The sequence below is a fragment of the Bos mutus genome, chromosome 1, assembly GCF_027580195.1.
Source record: "Bos mutus isolate GX-2022 chromosome 1, NWIPB_WYAK_1.1, whole genome shotgun sequence".
Lineage (NCBI taxonomy): Eukaryota > Metazoa > Chordata > Mammalia > Artiodactyla > Bovidae > Bos > Bos mutus.
In genome coordinates this window covers 55,787,822-55,808,206 of record NC_091617.1, presented here as the reverse complement: position 1 = coordinate 55,808,206, position 20,385 = coordinate 55,787,822, and the positions used below count along the sequence as shown (strand labels likewise).

Here is a 20,385-nt window from a genome sequence, read left to right as displayed (position 1 = left end):
TGGAGTGGGTTGCCATGCCTTCCTCCAGGGGATCTTCCCAACTCAGGGATCAAACCCAGGTGTCCCACAGTACAGGTGGATTCTTTCCATCTGAGCCACCAGGGAAGCCCAAGAATACTGGAGTGGATAGACTATCCCTTCTCCAGGGGAACTTCCTGATCTAGGAATCAAAATGGGGTCTCCTGCACTGTAGGCAGATTCTTTACCAGCAGAGTACCAGGGAAGCCCACCCAATGTTAGGTACGCAGTTATTATTATCCAGACTGTGAAGCAGTTTCTTTGAACTCACAAGCTCAAGGCTTTTCTTTACCTAAGACCAAGTGATTTGGAGTATATTTCAAGTATCCATAAGTCAATGGGAAATCTTGTTTTAGAACATAAATGAATTTCTGACTTCACCTTGGGAGATGCCTCATGGGAAGAAAAACAACGGAATTTCTTGTTTAAACTGAAAGTGTCACCTTCTCCATTGTCCTTTCCCTTAATTTTATCGGTTTAGTACAGAGCACTGGGGTGAGGATTATAAATTTTGGAACAAGAGATGAATTCTGGACTCGACATCTGGGTGCTCAGGGTTGGGTGGAGGCAGTCACTAGCATAGCATTCCCCAAGGCTGCTTCTAATAGTAATAAGCTATCAGCCAGCTTTGAAAACTATTGGGTCTGGAAACAGAAATACCAAAAGAGTTTTCAACAAATTATTTTAAATCAAGTTACTATGATTGCAAAAGCAAATAATTTAAAATAAATATCTAGATTTCTGATTTTCTCTACCTTGGTGTTCACATAAAAGAATCAGACATTCATAAATACATCTACAGCATCAGGTAACACTAACTATACCAAGTCTCACTTTATCTAGTTCGGAGCATCAGCTGGCATGCACGTGGCAGGCTCCATGATCTGCCAAATGTAATAAAACACACAAAGATATTCAGATATAACAGATATACAGACAGATGGACACATGCTATAGCTATATTAACAATCACTATTGTCTCATGGCAAGGGGTATATATATTTTGACTTTTTACACTGAACAACACCTGGTAAAAGTACCTTTCTAGTAACAATGTTCCGTTGATACTCAGCGACTTCACGCAGGAGTTGCTGGGTCAGGTTCTCCTTTTCCTCATCTAGACGGCTTTCACGCTCAAGCTGCTGGAATTCCAGGTCTTCAAAGTGTTTGCTCTCAACATCCAGTAAGTCGGCATCCTTTGGAGAAAATGGAATGAAAACAAGACACACGAGAATGGCTGCAGCCTTCTTAACGTGAATAAAAAATAAATAAAAGCAGAAAGTCCAAAATATCTTTGCAGTTACAACACTGACCAGGATTAGAACATGATAATCATCTCTTTGGAGTTAAACTCCAGAGTGGTGACTAGGATGAAACTGAAAGGGACTGCGGTAGGGGTGAGGAGGGGGACATTTATTTCACCATTGGTTTTAGACTGTTCTTTGGTTGTAGGAATTCTTGCTTTAACTCTACCAGGTGGCTTTAAAATGGATCATGAAACATAAAAAGAATGCCATAAATAACCTAAACATTATCTGCAGACCAAAGGTGTAACATAATCTCTTGAGAAACTTATTTTTCACAAATTTCCAGATGAAATCAGACTTTAGCATAAAGACTAAATTCAATATTTCAAAGTTGCTTACTATAAAAAATAAAAGATTCAGGGGATAGGGTGGGAGGTGGGAGGGAGGGGATTTATGTATACCTATGGCTGATTCATGTTGATGTATTGCAAAAAAACAACACAATATTATAAAGCAATTATCCTTCAGTTAATAATAAATATATTTTAAAAAATAAACCTTAAAAAAAAGATTTAAAAGTTGGCATACGTAACAGATCAGAGGTACATATATGTACTCAAATGGCATATAACACAAGGCACTTGGGATGTGAGGAAGAAATATTAGACCTTCTTTATATTTATTTTTAGTTTTTCCTTTTCCTTTACAATTTCTCAATAAATGTTCTCTAATGTACATTCAGGTAAAGTAACATATGTAAGATTCTTTAAAATGAATATATATACTTTGAGCATGCATACAATACATATAATACACATATTTATAACATTATATGACCTATATGTATGTACATATAGGAATGCATGCTCAAGTAATTTTAGTGAAGGGAGAAGTCATCAAAAACATTTGAAGACTGGAGTTCTTATATGGGTTTCTGTCAATCCCTTAAAATTGTTTATAAACCTTTTTACTAGAAACAGTAGGAACCACAGTGTTCATAAAGCACAAAGACTGACTCAAAAGGTTAAGCAGTGCTAGTCTAGGAATAAACTTCAGGACATTTAAGAACAAACAGAAATTGTAAAAATCAGTCTAGAAGAGGCATTCTCTAACCTATGAGATGTCTGAAGACAGGGGTGAAACTGGACCTGAGCAGAGGCTGGTGCATGTGGTATGAATTGTTCTCCCATTTACTCAGAGAAAACAAAAAGCCCCCTGATTTGGGGAGCCTTTGACAGAACCATAAAATGTGGTATGTATAGAAGATTCTTTTTAAATATATAATTTATAAATAATTAATGACCCCCCCCCCAAAAAAAAAAACAGGCAGCTGGGCTATGTGACTCAGAGCTCTAAGTGCCAGGGCATTTTTTTCAAACAACACATTAAAAAGAGTTGGATTTTGTGTTGTTCTTTCTCAACCTTTTATCAAGCATAGTAGAAAACCTTTTGTATATGCGCATGCACGCACACACACACACATATAGTATGTACGTATAATACGATACATATATTTTAGAAAACATGAATTTTTGCCTAACTAAAAAATTTATGACATTTTGGTTCCACTTGTTTGACTTGGTAAGAATAGAATACTAGATTTCTAATTTATATTTTTCAAAACTTTGATATAGTTTCATGTATTTTGGCATCTAGTATCACTGCTATGTCTAGAAAGTTTATTATCTTAGTGATTTAAAAAAACTGAATGAGGATTGAATCTTTTAATTCAATTCTGAGAATATAAAGAAATACTATCTTGGTTTAAAAAAAACAGGAAAATAAATGTGACACAGTATTATTAACTAAAGTACAGGTTCTGTTCAAATTTCAAAAAAAAAAAAAAGAGTTGGATAAATCTGTGATAAATTAGGTCTATTATCAGTATTTAAACACACTACCCCCCCTCTGATTTTCATGTAAGTGATAAATTAAATATTTTAATTAAATGAAATATTTTCCTATCTTCTGGAATTAATTTTATTCTGGGGATGATTCACAAAAGGACTATTAGCTACCATGAAATTACAACCAGCACGATAGCAACAAGATTATTATGCCAACACAGACAGTGGATTCTTAAAGCCTAAGAACAGAAAAAACAAGGTGAAAAACTCATTCAGCATTTCTCAAAACTTCTTTACATTTTAATTGGCCAAATGTAAAGCAGTTTTGGTTTCAAGTAACTGGGTGATATTTCAAATTTATCAGAGATTTCATGCTTATAACTTCTACAAGAATTAATGAATTTGGACTAAATCTAGTTGTTACTAAAGGAATTAAGATGTAACTCTAATGTTATGTCTTAAAACAAAATATCTGCAGTCTTAAAACATCAGTGATATATTTATTCACAGAAGCTTCCATATTCAAGTTTTTAAAGACTTTCAATTAAACTTGGCCTGTGGCTAAAGGTTATTGAGACAAAAATTTTAATAAGGTTTCTTTTTTTTTTCGTTTATAAAGAATGTTCACTCAAAGTGGGCATATGGCTCACAATATATACACTACGCTAGTAAATTGCTTGCCCCACATCTGGTTAATATGCAACATGTGTTATTTTAACCACATGAAGGTCACAAAGTCACTAATTTATTTTTAGTAAATATTTAAACCACTGTATGAAAATAATAGCACACTAGGCAGGAAGGTTTAAAATTAAACCTAAGCTCAGCACTCAGATTCCTCTGGTGTAATCATCTGATCAAGTTATCTAAAGCATTGAAATGTGTGTATATAAACTTACACCGTGAAAGAAAAACAACTTGGGAGGGTAAAAAAAAAACTGTTACAAGATTTTAGGTAAGAATAAGTATTCAAGAGATGGAATTTAGGGGCAGGAGTAGTTTAATTGAGCACAGAATAATATATACAGGAAACTCAAAGTCAAGTGTGTGCCTAGTTGAATGAAAATTTTAACTAAACTTCTCCACTAAAAGAATATGACAAGTCCTTACTGGCTGCAAGTTCAAAGGCCAGGTGTGAAAGGAAATAAAACAGATGTGTTAAAGAAAATTCAGTGAAAGTCATTTTTTCTTCCCAATAACATTTTTGAGAATGTGTAGCTAGTGGTAAAGAACCCGCCTACTAATACAGGAGACTTAAGAGACGTGGTTTCGATCCCTGGGTCAGGAAGATCCCCTGGAGAAGGATATGGCAACCCACTCCAGGATTCTTGCCCGGAGAATCCCATGGACAGAGAAGCCTGGCACGCTACAGTCCATAGGGTCGCAAAGAGTCAGACACAACTGAAGTGACTTAGCACGCAGCATGCATGGCAGAAGTTTACCTGCACAACTTTGTTTTCTTTGCTTTCTTTCAGTAGAGGAACTGAAAGAAGAGACTAGATATGGTATGGCCAGGAGATACTACAAGAATAGTTTTATGACTGCTCAAGGCCAACTCTGAAAGCAAGTTTATAAACTTTTTAAGAGTGTGTTACTATTTCTCTGTCTTTATGCGCTATATTCAAAAACTCTTTTGCATACTTTTTTGAACTGGAAAACAGACAATGAAAATTGTCTAGTACAAACTTCTCATTTTATACATGAGGATACTGAGGCCCATAGAGGTTGAATGACTTATCCAAGAGTAAAGGATAAACTAACTGTGGACCTAGTGAGGAAAACAGAAAAGGTCTCCTAATTGTAGATATCACTGTATAGAATTTTTTTAAAATCAAGAGACCAAACTCAACCATTCAGCTGAACAAACATCAAAACACAAGAAAACTATCCTAGCCAGGCCTCTGCTGGCAAAGGAAAGGCTCATTTATCTTCAGCTTTTTTTCTCATATCACTTCTATGATTTGACTGGTAAGCCCAATTATCAACTACATTAAATCACAGGCCATGAAATCAACATTGGATGAAAACTGTATTCTGCCTCTAAAGCAATGACTTAGGAGTTAAGAAGCCCAGTCATAAATCCATAGTGTTTATGCACAAAATCATTTTACAGTTTTGGCTCACATATTTGAGACTGCATATAGGCTAAGAAAATTATTTTCTTCCTATTCATTCATTTTCTCGTGTCTGATTTGTCACCTAATGAAGTTAGTTGTAATAAAATCAACATTACTGAATTTAGCTTAAATGCCTTGGGGAAAGCTCTGTAATGAAGTGCTATTCTGGAGTGTTTGCAGTCTGAAGGGAAATGAGTTGTGATAACACAGGAAGCTCCAGTATGAATGGACTTCTCATGAAGTAAGTGAACTTTTTACTGATTAAGCCAAAGGACTGATGAAGAGTCATTTTGATCATTGTCCATCTCTGGAAAACAGAATTAGTATTTCTCTTAGTATCAGGTGAACAGAAGCTAGCACAAGCCAGTTTCTCTCCTAAGGAAAGGGGTTTTATGATAAAAATTTTGCAGTCTGCTTGGAAAGGAAGAGGAAGGAGTCTTTGCCTTCGATTAGTGGAATAGGCTGTCTGCATCATTTCCTTTCATCTTTTGTAGTCAAAATCCTTGGAACATACAGAAATTTATGAGTTATCTTATAGTATCTAGATTAAGCAAACTAATTATATTATGCTTGACTCCAAGTTATTAATAGAATTTGCCAATTTTTATTTGGATATTTATAAAGAATACAAGCAATAACTAGATAACTAAAGGAAGGGAAGAACAAAATGTATAACCATGTTTCTGACTCTAAATAAAGCATTATGGTGACTGTGTAAAATCTTTAGCAATAACAAAAACTGAAAAATAGTGAACAAATACAAAAAAATCAGTTTCCCAATCTCTTTTGTGAATTGGCATAAACACATTAAAAAAAAACTACAAACTAAAATAACTTTACAAATACTTTTCTTTTTCCAATCATTTTTATCATAAGACTTTCAGTGAATTGGGACACTGAGGAACAGGAAGTTTTATCTTTTTACAGCAAATTAAGCTGTATACAATAAAATCAATGAAGGGAAAGAAACAGTTTTGAAATTTTTTTTAATCCAACATTGTACAAATTACAAATATTAGAATTGTTAAGCTGTAGTTAACTTGTCTGTACTGGTTTCTTTCTATACTGAAAGATTCTTTCAATCTGTGCAATACCTTGAAAAGCTTCAACTATAAATTTTCATAACCTAGTGATACTCAGGGGTATCAAACGTTTTTGTATTCAAGGTCATCTTAAATATTTTCAAGGGTATACTATCTTAACTGATTTTTACCAAGTTGCCCATTTCCAAGAAGGCACAAACATAGTAATATGAGTAAAACTAGTTTTTCCTACACCTGTGGAATCATAAAATGTTACTTATTTAGGACAAATTACTATTATACTCCTTTAGAGATCCAGAACTATTAATGACTGACTCCCCATAGTCACAGCCTATCTGGGCTGCTGTTTAGAGCAAACAACCCAGCTGTCAAGAGGCTATGAAATATGAAGTGGTCTTCCTAGTGTTTGCAAAACTATCCACCTAGGAAGACAGGTAGCAAGGTCTTTTCAACACTGCCAGTATTAAAGATCGAAGAACAGCCTGATAAAATTCAACTAGAAAATCTATGCTGCATAAAATTTTAAAAAATTATGAAGCCTGAATATTGAATGCCCTGCATCTTGGGTCTTGTTTGATTATGTGATCATGCTAATGAGTTCAATGACACTAAGAATAAGAAAAGAAAAGAAAAACAGAATGATGAGAGGTGGTGGGGAGCAAACCAGAGAATAGAAAAATCTGTGCACAGGAGTATAAAATTAAGCTGTCGGGGGGAAAAAAATACAAGGGAAATTAGTACTCAAGATGCAGTAGAGAATGGAATGCAGGAAACAATGTCAGCTGATTTAAATGCTACAGTCTTGCTGGTTACATATCAGTGACAGCTCTCTTTTGTTTCAAAGAAGGACTAGAAATGTTTTTGCATTGTTAATGAGGTGAAGGATTCCAAGAAGGAATTTTATAACCGATTAGCAAGGAATAATATGTACTGTCAGCATGCATATTTCTATTTAAAACATTATCTAATGAACAGAGTTTATGCAAATTTATGCTATGTGAAGGAGGGAGTCAAAGGTAAGTGGAACTTTATTGAAAAAAACAAAAAAACAACTAGCACATTCCTGTTTGCTACTGACCCTCTTCAGTTGTTGTTGTAACTGTTCCCTCATGGACTCAGGACAATTGTCCAGCTGGGTCTTCTGCTCGGAGTAAAGCTCCTGAAGCCTCTCTAGTTTTTCCCTTTCAGCATCAAGCTTTACCTTCTCCTGAAGTTCAGAAATCAGAAAACAGAAGTTACCTTCACACCCCAAGCAGGCGTTAGTGAACATTTCCCATGGATAACACAAATAAACAAACTCACAAACTCCAGACATCCTAGGAATGTAGAAACATATCTTGTTAGTGACTAAGATAAGGGGGTCTAAGTGGAAGTAAAGACAAGGGGCCCCATTTCTGCATTCTCCAAACCCAGCCCACTCCATTGGGTGCTGGCACTGATCCCCGTCTTTCCTTCCTCCCTTCCTTCCTGCCACCATGTTACAAAAGCAGAGGAAGCAACGGTCATGTTGGTCAATGGTGAACAAAGAACAAAAGAAATGCCAACCAAATTCCTAAGATAGCCCTGCAGAGAGTCACTTGCCAGGGAACCAAACAAAGGATGGCTAGGATTTACCTTGAGCACAGTCAGAGTCCAATTTGCTGAAGGCATGTGTTAAGCAAACTTTGGAAACTATTTAAATTTTGTTCTCAGCTTAGAGGCATGTTAGGTGCATAAGTTGATACTCCAGTCATCTGGAAGTTTCAGCTCTTTGGCAAACCTCAGAGCTTAAGCAACTAGAAAATCTGCTGTCAAGGAGATCATCTAGTTCAGACACTGAGAGAGATAGTAAAAATGCAAGGTTGACAAAGCAGCAAAAGGAAGACTTGTTAGACAGTTTAGATACACTAAAGGTGTGACATTTATTGTGGAGATAAGGACTTCTCTATAAAGACTGACATAAAAAATAACTGAAACGAGGACTATGGGAAAAAGTAAAGGAGTCAGAGAACAGACAAGAAAAGAGAAGATAGCACTACCTCCCTCCCAGTCACACACTCCAAAGTGACCCTGGATGTTTTCCAGGGTGTAATAGGCAAATACTGTAATACACTATTACACAGTCTTATAAGGCTGCCTCTTAAACTGAGAAACAAAAGTGTCAGTTTTCCCATCTTACGTTCCTTTTATGATGCTCTGGACCCTTGAAGTAACTTTCAGATCTAATTCTCCCCTTGTATAATCTCAGCCTAAACTAAAGCGCTTCAGTGGAATGGTACACCACCAAGAGTTGAGGTGTGTGTGTTCTGTCGTATCAGACTCTGCCACCCCAAGGACTGTAGCCCGCTAGGCTCCTCTGTTCACGGGATATTCCAGGCAAGAATACTAGGGTGAGTTTCCGTTTCCTTTTCCAGGGGATCTTCCCAACCTGGGGATCAAACCTGCATCTCCTGCATTCGCAGGTGGATTCTTTACCACTGAGCCACCTGGGAGCCCTCCTTTAGGTTACTCACTTTCCGTGGTGCTACCAGAAAAGCTGCATTCTGTTTTACATCTCCCTGCTTCTGTCACTGTTCCCTGCCCCTTTGATAAGCAAAATACCACCACTTGACTTTCTTATGTTCACTATTGATTTGGTAGAAATAAAGCTGGCTTCCAAGCATATTACAGAAAAAAATTTTTTTGAAAGATGAAGATTTGAAGTAGCCCTATAAATTTATACCGCTTTCATTTCTTCATCCAAATGGTCGGGATTTCCTATGTAAACATATGTGTAAATTCCTTATAAAAGATGTTGTATTTTAAGTCTAAAACTATATGACATCAATACCTACATCAGTGCACTTGAGTCTCCACTTTTGGCTTACATTTTTAAATTTTGAGGGTATTTTAGAAATGTATATTTTGATTTAAAAGTGCTTTTCTAGAAATGATTAAATCTAGAAGTCATAAAACTGAGACTCTTACCTCATTTATCAGCCTAAAAATGATTCTACAACTTAGACTTTAGCAGACAATCTAGAAAGTTTCCTACAAGGGAACTTCCTGGCAGCTCAGTGGTTAGGACTTGGTGCTTTCACTGCCAAGGGCCCAGGTTCAATCCCTGGTCTGGGAATTAAGATCTCACAATAAAAAAGAAAGGAAGTTTCCTGAGTCTTTAATGTGAAGCATGCTCACTATGCACAGCTGCTGTGTAGGAGTAAGAAGAAGCAATGGTGTCTTTCATAGAATAAAGGATTCTCAAGTGTTACCTCACAGAAAATTGAATATACTAGTACCAGTCAGTCTTTAGCTTCAGAATTAATCATTTTTTCCCTTAATAAAACCAACAATACAGAACACTTGTTGTCTTTTGGCTAAGAAAATGTTCTATTTCCCTTACTTGCAAATCAAAGACTGCCCTATTACATAGCAAAAGAATTTTATCCACAAAGAGTTCTGTTTCCAAGTACTGTATCATCAGAATTTGCACCCATTCCAGTTCCAAACAGAAAGGTAAACAAGAAAAGTATTTATTCCAATCAAATAGCAAATGTGCAAAGCCCTAAGATTTAAAATCATGTATGATAGAAAACACTGAAACATCTAATATGAAAAGGCCTAAAAGACAGGTCTTAATTCCAAAGAAATAACCCAACTATTCCGCTAATGCTCTCAATTTGTAAACTGTTAATAATAAGCACAAATAAACAACTAGGAAAACATACCTTGTGTCTACATAGTGCCTTCCTTCTGAGGTGCTCAAAACGTTTGGCAATTCCACACAAGGAGGCGGTTACAAGAATTACGCAAGCGGGAACCACCAAAACCGCCTGCGGCTTCTCTGTGGTTCTCAGTAGTGCTGTGGCCACTACCTCGGTCTCAGAGCGAAAGCTCAGTGGGGCTAAAGCTAGGGCAGAGGAAGTGAGGGGAAGGATGGAAGAGGCACTAGTGGCAGATGGGCCAGGCTATAAATCACAGGGGGCGCAGAGCTGATATCACTCCTACAAGAGCCAACAGTAGACCAACAGCTGAGCCAGAAAGAAATGAATATACCTCTCTTCTAATTATTGTCCAGGAAGTTTTCAAAGAAAAATTAGCTCTAGGCAAGCGGTTGATTAGAGCTGAAAGTATCACTCATGACATTCCAGGGTTTGGGGAGTCTAGCTTTTTACATGTAACACATTAACACCAGGTATCATCCTCGTTCCCCAGGTTCAAACTGGTAACGTCACCTATTTTAATTACTACAGTGCTATTTTCTCTTTTTAATTTAAATTTTTTATTTTCTATTGACTATAGCCGATTAACAATATTATGACAGTTTCCAGTGAACAGTGAAGGAACTCAGCCATAGACATACACTTATCCATTCTCCCCTAATCTCCCCTCCCATCCAGGCTGCCACATCACATTGGGAGACAGCCTATTTTTTCTTAGATTCATAAATCCATTTTCAGGAAATGAATGATTTAAACTGCATTTTTAATATTTTTAACAAATTTAAATTATTTTGTTGAAAGAATAAGATTAATCTTTCAGGAATCAGAACAGTCCAGGAAGATGCAGATGTACAGGGGGGCATTTATTTAAAAAAGACCAGTACATGACTTCCCTAGAGACACGGCTGCCTCCATTGTTTTCCAATTGCCTTGTCTTCTCTACATGGACTGGCAAAAATCCAGTTGGGTCATAAATTCATTGCCAGATTCTGCCTATTTTGCATATTGAAGACTGATGTTCCTAAAGTGTATACAGGGCCAAAGGTAAATTTTTCACCAGCAAATGAAAGTAAAAAGCACTGTATAGAGTTGGGCTTACATCTGCTTTCCCAGTGAGTTGTTCATTCACTCAGCCAATAAATATTTGTAAACGGACTAGAGAAAGAGAAAAGAAGTAAGTTGATCACTGTCCCTATGAAGTACAATCTAGGTAGTTCTGTGCTTATCAGCCCTGACCACATTAGAATACACTGGGAGAGCTTTTAAATATACTATTTTCCAGAGATGTAAGGCTAGGGATGAAACATTTAAAAAACTTCTCCAGGTTTTCTCATACGTAACCAGAATCACTGATTCAGCCAACCAGAATAATGTGAGAGCCAAAGAACTACAAAATGAACTAAAATTTGATTTCTGGGATGAAGACTTAGGACAAAATACAGAATCCATCAAAATTTGTTCTGAAGGTATTTGACCTTAGAACCTTGCCTTCATAGTATAAAAGTCCTCTCTTACAAGTAACATTCCAAATGTAAAGTTTTTACTTTTAGATTAAATGCCTCAAGTAAACCCCTCTTCCCAAAAGAACTGTAAGATTCCAACATCCAAAATGCTTTCAAAGAGGAAAGACAAATTTTAAGATCAGAAGTAAAATGACTGTCTTCTAATCATACCAATGATCAGGAGAAGGTATAAATTTACCTTAGTAATTTGAACATGTACACAGGAGTTGCCAATAACCTTGAATAAACTTAAAAATCCAAGACTTTATTTTGTCAAATCTCTGGTTAAAAGACAATAAATTTTCTCTATGTTGTAGTCTCAAAGGAAGGAACTGAAATTTAACTCGCTGGCTCTATTATAATTTCACTACCACACAGAAAATTTTTGAATGCCAATAAAAACATAATTTTACTACATCTAACTAATATTTGGTTTGAGTTTACCCTGTAAAGATGCCTACTTCATTAGTTTATAGGGTTGCCAGATAAAATAGAGGAAACCCAGTTAAATGTGAACTTAAGATGAACAACAAATGATTTTCTAAATGTATGGTGGTGGTTTAGTCGCTAAGTCATGTCCGACTCTTCTTGAGTCCCATAGACTATAGTCCGCCAGGCTCCTCTGTCCATGGGATTCTCCAGGAAAGAATACTGGAGTGGGTTGCCATTTCCTTTTCCAGGGGATCTTCCCAACCCAGGGATCGAACCCAGGTCTCCTGCATTGCAGACAGATTCTTTACCATCTGAGCTACGAGGAAAACCTGCTTTTAAATATAAGTATGTTTCAGATGGGGCTTCCTTGGTGGCTCAGCAAGTAAAGAATCCACCTGCGATGGAGGAGACTGCCTCGATCCCTGGGTTGGAAAGATCCCCTGGCAGCCCTAAATCTGGCAGCCCTATTAGCTTGATAAAGGTTTTCTGAAAAATTAAAATTCATATTTGTAATTTCCAAAGTATTCAGAACAGAATCCAGCACAAAGAGGTACTGAAGCCATGTTTCTTGAAACACTGTGTCAAGTTTGCAACTGATGCACAGATACGTTAAAATTCATAATACCTAAGCTAATAATTTAATGTATCCTTTTATTTATTTTTGTCTGTGTTGGTTCTTAGTGGCTGAGCATGGGCTTTTCTCTGGCTGTGGCAAGCAGGGGCCACTCTTCAATGCAGTGTGAGGGCTTCTCATTGTGGTGGTTCCTCCTGTTGTGGAGCAGAGGCTCTAGGGTGTGTGGGCTCAGGAGATGAGGCTCCCAGGCTCTACAGCACAGGCTCAATAGTTGTGGAGCAGGGTTTAGTTACCCTGCAGCATGTTGGGATCTTCCCAGACCAGGAACCAAACCTGTGTCTTCTGCATTGCTGGGGGGACTCTATATCGCTTAGTCACCAGGGAAGGCCCTCTAAGCCATCATTTTTAAGGATGCATGGGTGCGAGCTCAGTCACTTCAGTTGTGTTCAACTCTTTGCGAGTCTCTGAACTGTAGTCCATTGGGCTCTTCTGTCCATGCGGATTTCTCCAGGCAAGAATACTGGAGTGGGTTGCCATGCCCTTCTTCAGGGGATCTTTTCAACCCAGGGATCAAACTCAAGTCTCCTGTGTCTCCTGCATTACAGGCAGATTATTTACCACTAAACCACCAGGAAAACCCCCTCTAAGCCATCATTTTTAAGGATGGCCCATTCAAAGTCCTCTCCATACACCTTCCAGTCTCTTTCTTTCCAGTTCCTAAACCACATGGGGAGGTTTAAGAGGCATGCATTCTCAGAGGTTCAAGATCAGGCAATTGTTTTAGAGCCAAAATTACTTATCTGAAATTTGTAAGGCCAAATGTGTTCTAGGTTTCAGAATATCCTGCATTTAATTGAGGTAACACAGTTTATAAAGCATATACTATATGGCATTTTCAGTGAGGTCTGGGGCAATACCCTATAATCAAATATACTTCTATTTCTGCTACTTATGAATATTCATATCAAGTATGAATATCAGTCCAAGTCAAGTTTTGCAACCGTAAGTTTTGATGCCAACCTGACTAAAAAAAATGTTTTCCCCTACAAAACTTTTCAGAATTATAGAGGAAAGATCATGGACCTATGTCCATAGATGGGTAATTGTTGAAAACCCTCTTGAGAGGCACATTCTTATATTATTTTCAGAGGATTTTTTTTTCTGTTGATTTTTGACATATTAATTGCACAATTGATGGATGTTTAGTGTAGAAAACACTGGAAAATCAGAACACTATGAATTTATGTAATCAAATAATCATCAGGAAAAAAAATCACCCTAATCTGGAATCCTAATCCCCAAATCCCACAATATATTTCCACTTCCTCTAAACAGGGAGCTAACTTTGAAATGTAAGAAAGAGGCACGGGAAGGGCTGGGTCTCTTCTGAACACTGCCTGTGACTTGGCAGCGACTCTGCACCCAACAGGCATTAACACTTTGCACGGAATTCTCGGCAGGCTCAGTCTTCTCCTGGCTCAGAAGGAAGGATGGGGAGGAAGTAACAGGTACTTTGGCAAGACGATAATGGAGAATACAATTAACCACTTAAGATACGAGGCTTATTACAGAAAAATTAGCCAACTAATTGAAGGAAATTTCACTCAGGAACACGCTGCATGGCATGGAGTGATTTAAGCTTCAGTTCCCACATTTAAGTGTGTTTAGCTACAAAAGTATGCAGACCAGGATTGCTACAAAGTCTCACAGTCTATCTGTGTGAGGACAGATCTTAAAACAGAAGGATGGTTTGAACTTTGTGATGACCCATCTGGGTGATAGGAAAGACTTCAACAAGACTATGTGAGCAAAGCCTTTCCTTAACCATTTTATTTAATTTCAGTACAACTAATTTTTGATTGTCATATGCTCAGGGGTAGGAATGAGAAGATAATCCAAAAATAGAGACACTGAAAAGCTATTTTCGCTTCTGAATTTTTTATGTTGTCAGAAATAGACAAAGACAGAAGGGAAATGGACATAAACAAATGCAGAAATACATCCAGCAGTCCAAATGAGGCTTTGCCTTTAGAGAGCGGAAGCGCTGGGGGAGGGAAGCCGTTCCAGCTCTGCCCAAACTGAGCTTCACAGTTCTGGTGGCTTCCCAGTCACCAAGCCCATCAAACTAAAATAGTTTTCCAACGCAGAGGTTAACAACAAGTCTCTCTCCTTTCTCTTGCTCTAAGAAAATACTATGGCTTTATGTTTACTGCTTCAAATAAATATCCCCTTTGAGTTGGTGTTCAACCCTGATCCTTCTTTTTGTTTGGGGTTCATCCAAGCTCATAGAGACTCTACTTGTGATGTGGCCACTCTCTGAGAATGCAACAGGCAAATGGCCTTCAGCTTAGAGCCACCTGTAAACAGGCACACTGACAGGCTTGACAATGGTACCCATAAGGGCAATGAAAGGGCAGTCCAGGGAGCTACTGCAAACATGTATTGTACATATATGCATATGTACATATATGTGTGTGTGCACACACACATGTACACATATATATGTGCACATATATATACACAATACATATATGTATGTATATATTTTCAACAAATACATAATTAAAAACTGTCTATATTTTATGTTGTCTATATTATTATGTCTGTAGTTTATATTTTGAGCTTCCCTGGTAGCTCAGAGGGTAAAGAATCTGCCTGCAATGCAGGAGACCTGGGTTTAATCCAGGAAGATCTCCTGGAGAAGGAAAAGGCTACACTCCAGTATGGCCTGGAGAATTCCATGGAGTCTATGGGGTTACAAAGAGTCAGACACAAGTGAGCATAGTATAGTACCATATAATAAATAGCGGTCACCTATGAAACACATCAATTTATACTAAGCACGGAAAACAGAATGATAGTTCCCAAATAAGCTAAAAGAAATAACATTAAAGTCTGATCTTGAGAGCCAAGGAAACAATGTCGATAATTTCACACCAGGATTTGAACTCTCATGCGATGTTAAACTTTTCTCCTATGGCTCCAGGCCCTGTCTCCAAAAAATGAGAGCCAGGCTTTCAGGATGTGCTGCCGACATCTGAATTGGAGTTTGCCCAACAGGGATATCTTTCCAGGTTTTGGTTTTCTCATTCCACCGTTTATATCTGACAGCAGCAACAGGTGTATGGGAAAGGAAACGAGATCCAAAAGGGTAAAGGCCACTTCCTTCTTCTGTCTTACGCCCTGGCTCGACGAGCCGCCTGGCATGAGCACTTGGGCAGACTATCCCAGCTGTCCTGAAACTTGGCTGCACGTAGCTCTTAAGCAGGTGTTTGGCTCCACGTTTCTGTTCAGACTCAGCCAGGACTCGCTGTTAGCAGAAGATCCAAGGACAATATTCCCCAAGAATACTGGGCGGTATTTTGGCACCTCTTATGAGCTGGATAAACAGTGGGTAACAGTGCCTGCCTCTATTTCACAGGCTAGAGAGGGAAATACATATCTAACAAAACCAAAGCAAATATAAATGATAAAATGTGATTTGTGAAAGGACTGATAGAACAACAGAGAGCATACCATCTGAGCTGGAAAGGGCTGGTAGAGTTTTTCTGAAAAACTAACACTGAGCTCAAGCCTTGAAAGACAGAACCAACCAGACACAGAATATGGGAAAGGAGATTCCAGGCAAGGGAAGCTATCTGCAAGGGACCTTGGCAGGGACAGAGGGTGGGGTGGATCTTTGAACAAATAGAAAGAAGGCCACCATGTGAGTGATGTGAAGAGGGGAGAAAAGTAATAGAAACAGGACAGATAAGGAATTTAGGTTCATATAAAATACAGGGGAATACAAATCAGAATGATGTGACCTAATTTATATTTTTTAAAAGTCACACTGGCTGCTGTGAAGAAAATGGGCTGAAGGGAAGCAAATGGAAATGGAACTCAAAAGGAAATGTTGATGATTTTGAAGAGAATGCTATTAGGGGAGATGCAGAGAAGTTAAAGTAATTGAAAAATAGCATTGTAATCAATTAGAAGTGGGGTTGATAGAGAAAGAAATATCAAGATCTACTTCCAGGTTTCTCTTTGGGCATATAGGTGTATAAAGATGCCATTTCCTGGTGGGAAAACTAGAGGAAAAACAGGAATGGAAGTAGGGGAGGTGTATGGAAGGCAAAGGGAAAGATGAGATCAAGAGTTCAGTTACGGGGTGTTCAGCTGGAAATACCTGAGAAATCTCTCAGTGGAGATATCAGCTGGGCTACAGGATATGAGTCAGAAGTTCAGAAACAGGTTGTGGACTAAAGACATACATTTGACAGTAACCAGTGCATACAGGTTATTTGAAGCTCTGGCTATAAAAGAATGTGAAAATACAAGAGAAGAGAGTTCTCAACAAGAGATGGTGGGTGTTAACTAGACATACTGTGGAGATCATTCCACGGTGTACACAAATATTGAATAATTACGTTGATACCTGAAACTAATATAATATCATATGTCAATTACACCTCAATTTTTAAACAAAAAAGTGAATGAGTCAAGGCATATTATCTTAATTCAGACCAATGAGAAGGCACAGAATTTTTCTGTTAACTTCTGGGAAAGTTTGATCTTGCTTAAAAAAAAAAGAGAAGAAGGTGGTTCAGATCAGAGACCCTCTTAACAACTGGCTGGGCAGAGGCAGAGGAAGAAGCAAGGGGAACTCAGACGGAAATGTCAGAGAGAAAAGTAAGAGGACAGGAAGGAAAGCCAGAAGAGTGAGGTACTGGAGGCAAAGGGGTTGGGTAGGGGGTAGTGCCTGGGAAAAGAGTTGTCCCTTATCTTGAACGCTGAACAGAAGTGTGCTCATAAGAGGGCTGAAAAGCACCCAGTAGGTGGGTTAGGCTGCACTAAGGTAGTAGTATGAACAGGAGCAAATCTGACGGAGCAGTGGAACAAGAATGGGAGGAACGGTTAACTGAGCAAGAGATCATACAGTGTACTGAGAAAACTGAAAAGCTCGGCTACAGCTGAAGAGAAACTAGCTAAGATAGTCACTGGAAGGAACTTTATTTTTAAATAATAATAAAATTTTTGTTTGTTTTTTTAATTTATTTATTTTAATTGGAGGCTAATTACTTTACAATATTGTGGTGGGTTTTGCCATACATTCACATGAATCAGCCATGGGCGTACATGTGTTCCCCATCCTGAACCAATTTTTAAAAATAATAACGTTGGCATACTGGCAGTACAGGTCCAGTAAAGAGGGAGTGGATGGGGGGGAGCTGGGAACAGAAGGACCAAAAAACCTCTAGACGGTGGGACGGTACCCTGGGCACATACAAAGGGACTGGTCTTTGAGGGGAAAAGAGCCTTCCTTGGGCTTCCCAGGCGGTGCTAGTGGTAAAGAACTTGCCTGCCAATGCAGGAGACATAAGAGACTTGGGTTCAATCCCTGGGTCGGGAAGATCCCCTGGAAGAGGGCATGGCATGTGGGCATGGCAACCCACTCCAGTTTTCTTGGCTGGAGAATCTCATGGACAGAGAGGTCTGGCGGGCTACAGCCTGTGGGGTCACAAACCGTCAGACGCGACTGAAGCAACTTAGCACACACACACATGAGCCTTTCTTTGTGAGGATGAAATGCTCTCATTTCTAAGTGAAGTAGGTGGTGAGATCATCTCAGAGCCAAGGGGAGGAAATTGGACTAGAAGTTTGAACAGAGGGAAGGTATGAAATAGCCATGCCATAAAACAGTAGAGTAACTTTATTTGAGAAACAGTGATGCTGCCAAGAGGTATTCAGTCTCTATTTGAGTTTGGTTGTCAAGAATATGCAGTAACTGCTTTCACTTCCCTCGTTCTCCTCTGGAATCTCTCACCCAAAGCCAGTTTCTGTCATTTTTCATACCATGTGATGACAGACAATAATCCCACCTTCCGAGACCAACTAATCCCCTAACAGCTGTGTGAGCTGGTTCTATACTTCAAGCCCCCACTGTCCCCTCTCTTCAAAATAATAATAGGAAGGATACAATAAAGAACAATAATGTAAGTAGCCTCCTCTTTGTTTGTTTCCACCCATGTTACTAGAGTTCCATCTCCACCTTAGTCTGGAGAATATCACACAACTGGCCCTGAAAAGTGAGATTTAGCACTCACTCAACTTACTTCACTTTTGTGTATGGAATTTATAGGCTGTGTCATATGTGGGTTACACAAAGACAAACAACTACACGGACGGGGAAGGCAGACAGGTTCACAGAGAATCTGATACCCCATTCCTATGTCCCACAAGCTTTCCAGTTTGACATAAACAGTAAAATACTAGTAAGCACCAAAACAAAGACACCTGATGCCTCCAACAAAAGTTCCTTGCTGTATCAGTGCAGAATCTTTGGAAACCATAATATTCCTGTTCGGCAGAACTAGACGATCAATGATTTCATATGGTTTTGAGCTTTTAAAGAAAAATATGTCCACTACTCAAATGGATTCTTTACTGTTTCAAAGTCTGGAGCACAAAGGCACATACATAAACTTTACCATGAAAAAGATGTGCAGTTGAATCTTGACAAGCAGGCAACCAAGAAATTGATATGTAGCTTTTAATCTGACTTTAATTTCTGACAATATCTTTTTGAGCTCACCCTCTGGCACCAAGATCAAATGCCATTATTTATAGGTTTCAAACAAAGAGAAGCCTAAAAAGGAAGCCACATGAAGCAGAAATCCTCTCCACATATTACCAGTGGAATTTACTCAAAATGAAATTATTTTTCTTTTTCTCAGTTTAGAGGAGAACTCGATGATCAAGAAAGAATGTAAGCTCATTTGTTTTTGTTTTTTTTTTTCAAATTGTAATTTTAATTTTTAATTTAGGCTGAGTTTAGCTATAGCTGACTTAGAATTTAGGATGACAGTAAATGAAGTATTTTCCAGAAGAAATAAACAAAAAACAACAACAACAACAAAAACCAAAAACCCAACTACTACCTTGAATTCTAAAAACTCCAAGTAATTCTTCATATTCCCTAGGAGGGATCAGCTAACATTTAGGCTATGGCCTAAAACGTGTAAGTAAAACTTTTTCCAAAATAAGTGTCAACTGTATTTCATAGTTTTCACTTGGCAGTGTGTGAGGATCCCCTGAAAACCCCAATGTATTTTTCTAAGAGCGGTGCACTTGTATTGAAGCCAATGGCAAGGCAAGACAGATGAGATGAATGGTTCCCATTCACCTTTTTAATACACAGAAAAATGAAAAGAAATGAGGCAACCATATTTGAAAATGCTTAAGCCATCCTTTCAGGGCACCAGTAGTAAAGAAGTTCCAAAGTACTAAAATGATTCTTTAAAAAAAAGTGGAATCAGAAGAGCAGAAAGGCTAATGGAAAAAAGCAATTCACTCATCTCACGAGGGATAAACTGCCACAAATATCAACTCAAAAATTAAGCAGGTTCTACTATCTCAGCATCAGCTGCTCTGACTAAGAACCTGATAGTTCTTAGTCTGCAACGACTTACCTCATCTGAAGACTTTTTTCTAGTGTCACTGTCTCCTGGAACAGGACATACAAATCCAAAACCACAATTTATACAACATTTAAATTTAATCAATGGGACCACCATTTTGCCCGAAATATTTGTATCAAATATAATTTTCTTTTTACCTTGGTCTTTTCACCAACAATGTTCTTTTCCAGTTCTGTGATTTTCCTGTTTAGATGATCCAAAATCTCCTTCTCTTTCATAAGTTCAGTTGTTTCCGATTTTTGTTCTCCATCCAAGAGAGCACATTCCATATCCAGCTGAAGACACAAACAAAGGTCAGACATGTTTCACCTTCAGGGAAATTTCCAGCTGCCTTCTTTAAAGGTGTATTTTTAACAGGTACAAATGGCAAAAAGTACTACTGTTATCAGTCAGATTATGGAGCCCAGTAAACACTCCAGAGAGTCCATGCGAGACTCAGCATTCTTATGTGAGAAAGTAGGGAGG

At 38.2% G+C, this 20,385-nt stretch overlaps 1 protein-coding gene across 9 annotated transcripts in view; it reads right to left on the bottom strand.

Moving 5' to 3' along the window:
- Positions 1-20,385, bottom strand: part of PHLDB2 (pleckstrin homology like domain family B member 2) — a 240,793-nt gene that overhangs the window by 38,425 nt on the left and 181,983 nt on the right. For 8 of the 9 annotated variants that reach the window (XM_070369008.1, XM_070369028.1, XM_070369044.1 and 5 more), the window contains 3 exons: positions 20,058-20,195; positions 7,351-7,479; positions 1,059-1,214 (listed from right to left, as the gene is read on the bottom strand). In XM_070369008.1, the coding sequence (XP_070225109.1) occupies positions 1,059-1,214; positions 7,351-7,479; positions 20,058-20,195 (423 nt within the window). The remainder of the gene's footprint in view (positions 1-1,058; positions 1,215-7,350; positions 7,480-20,057; positions 20,196-20,385) is intronic. The other variant, XM_070369033.1, reaches the window with a different exon arrangement.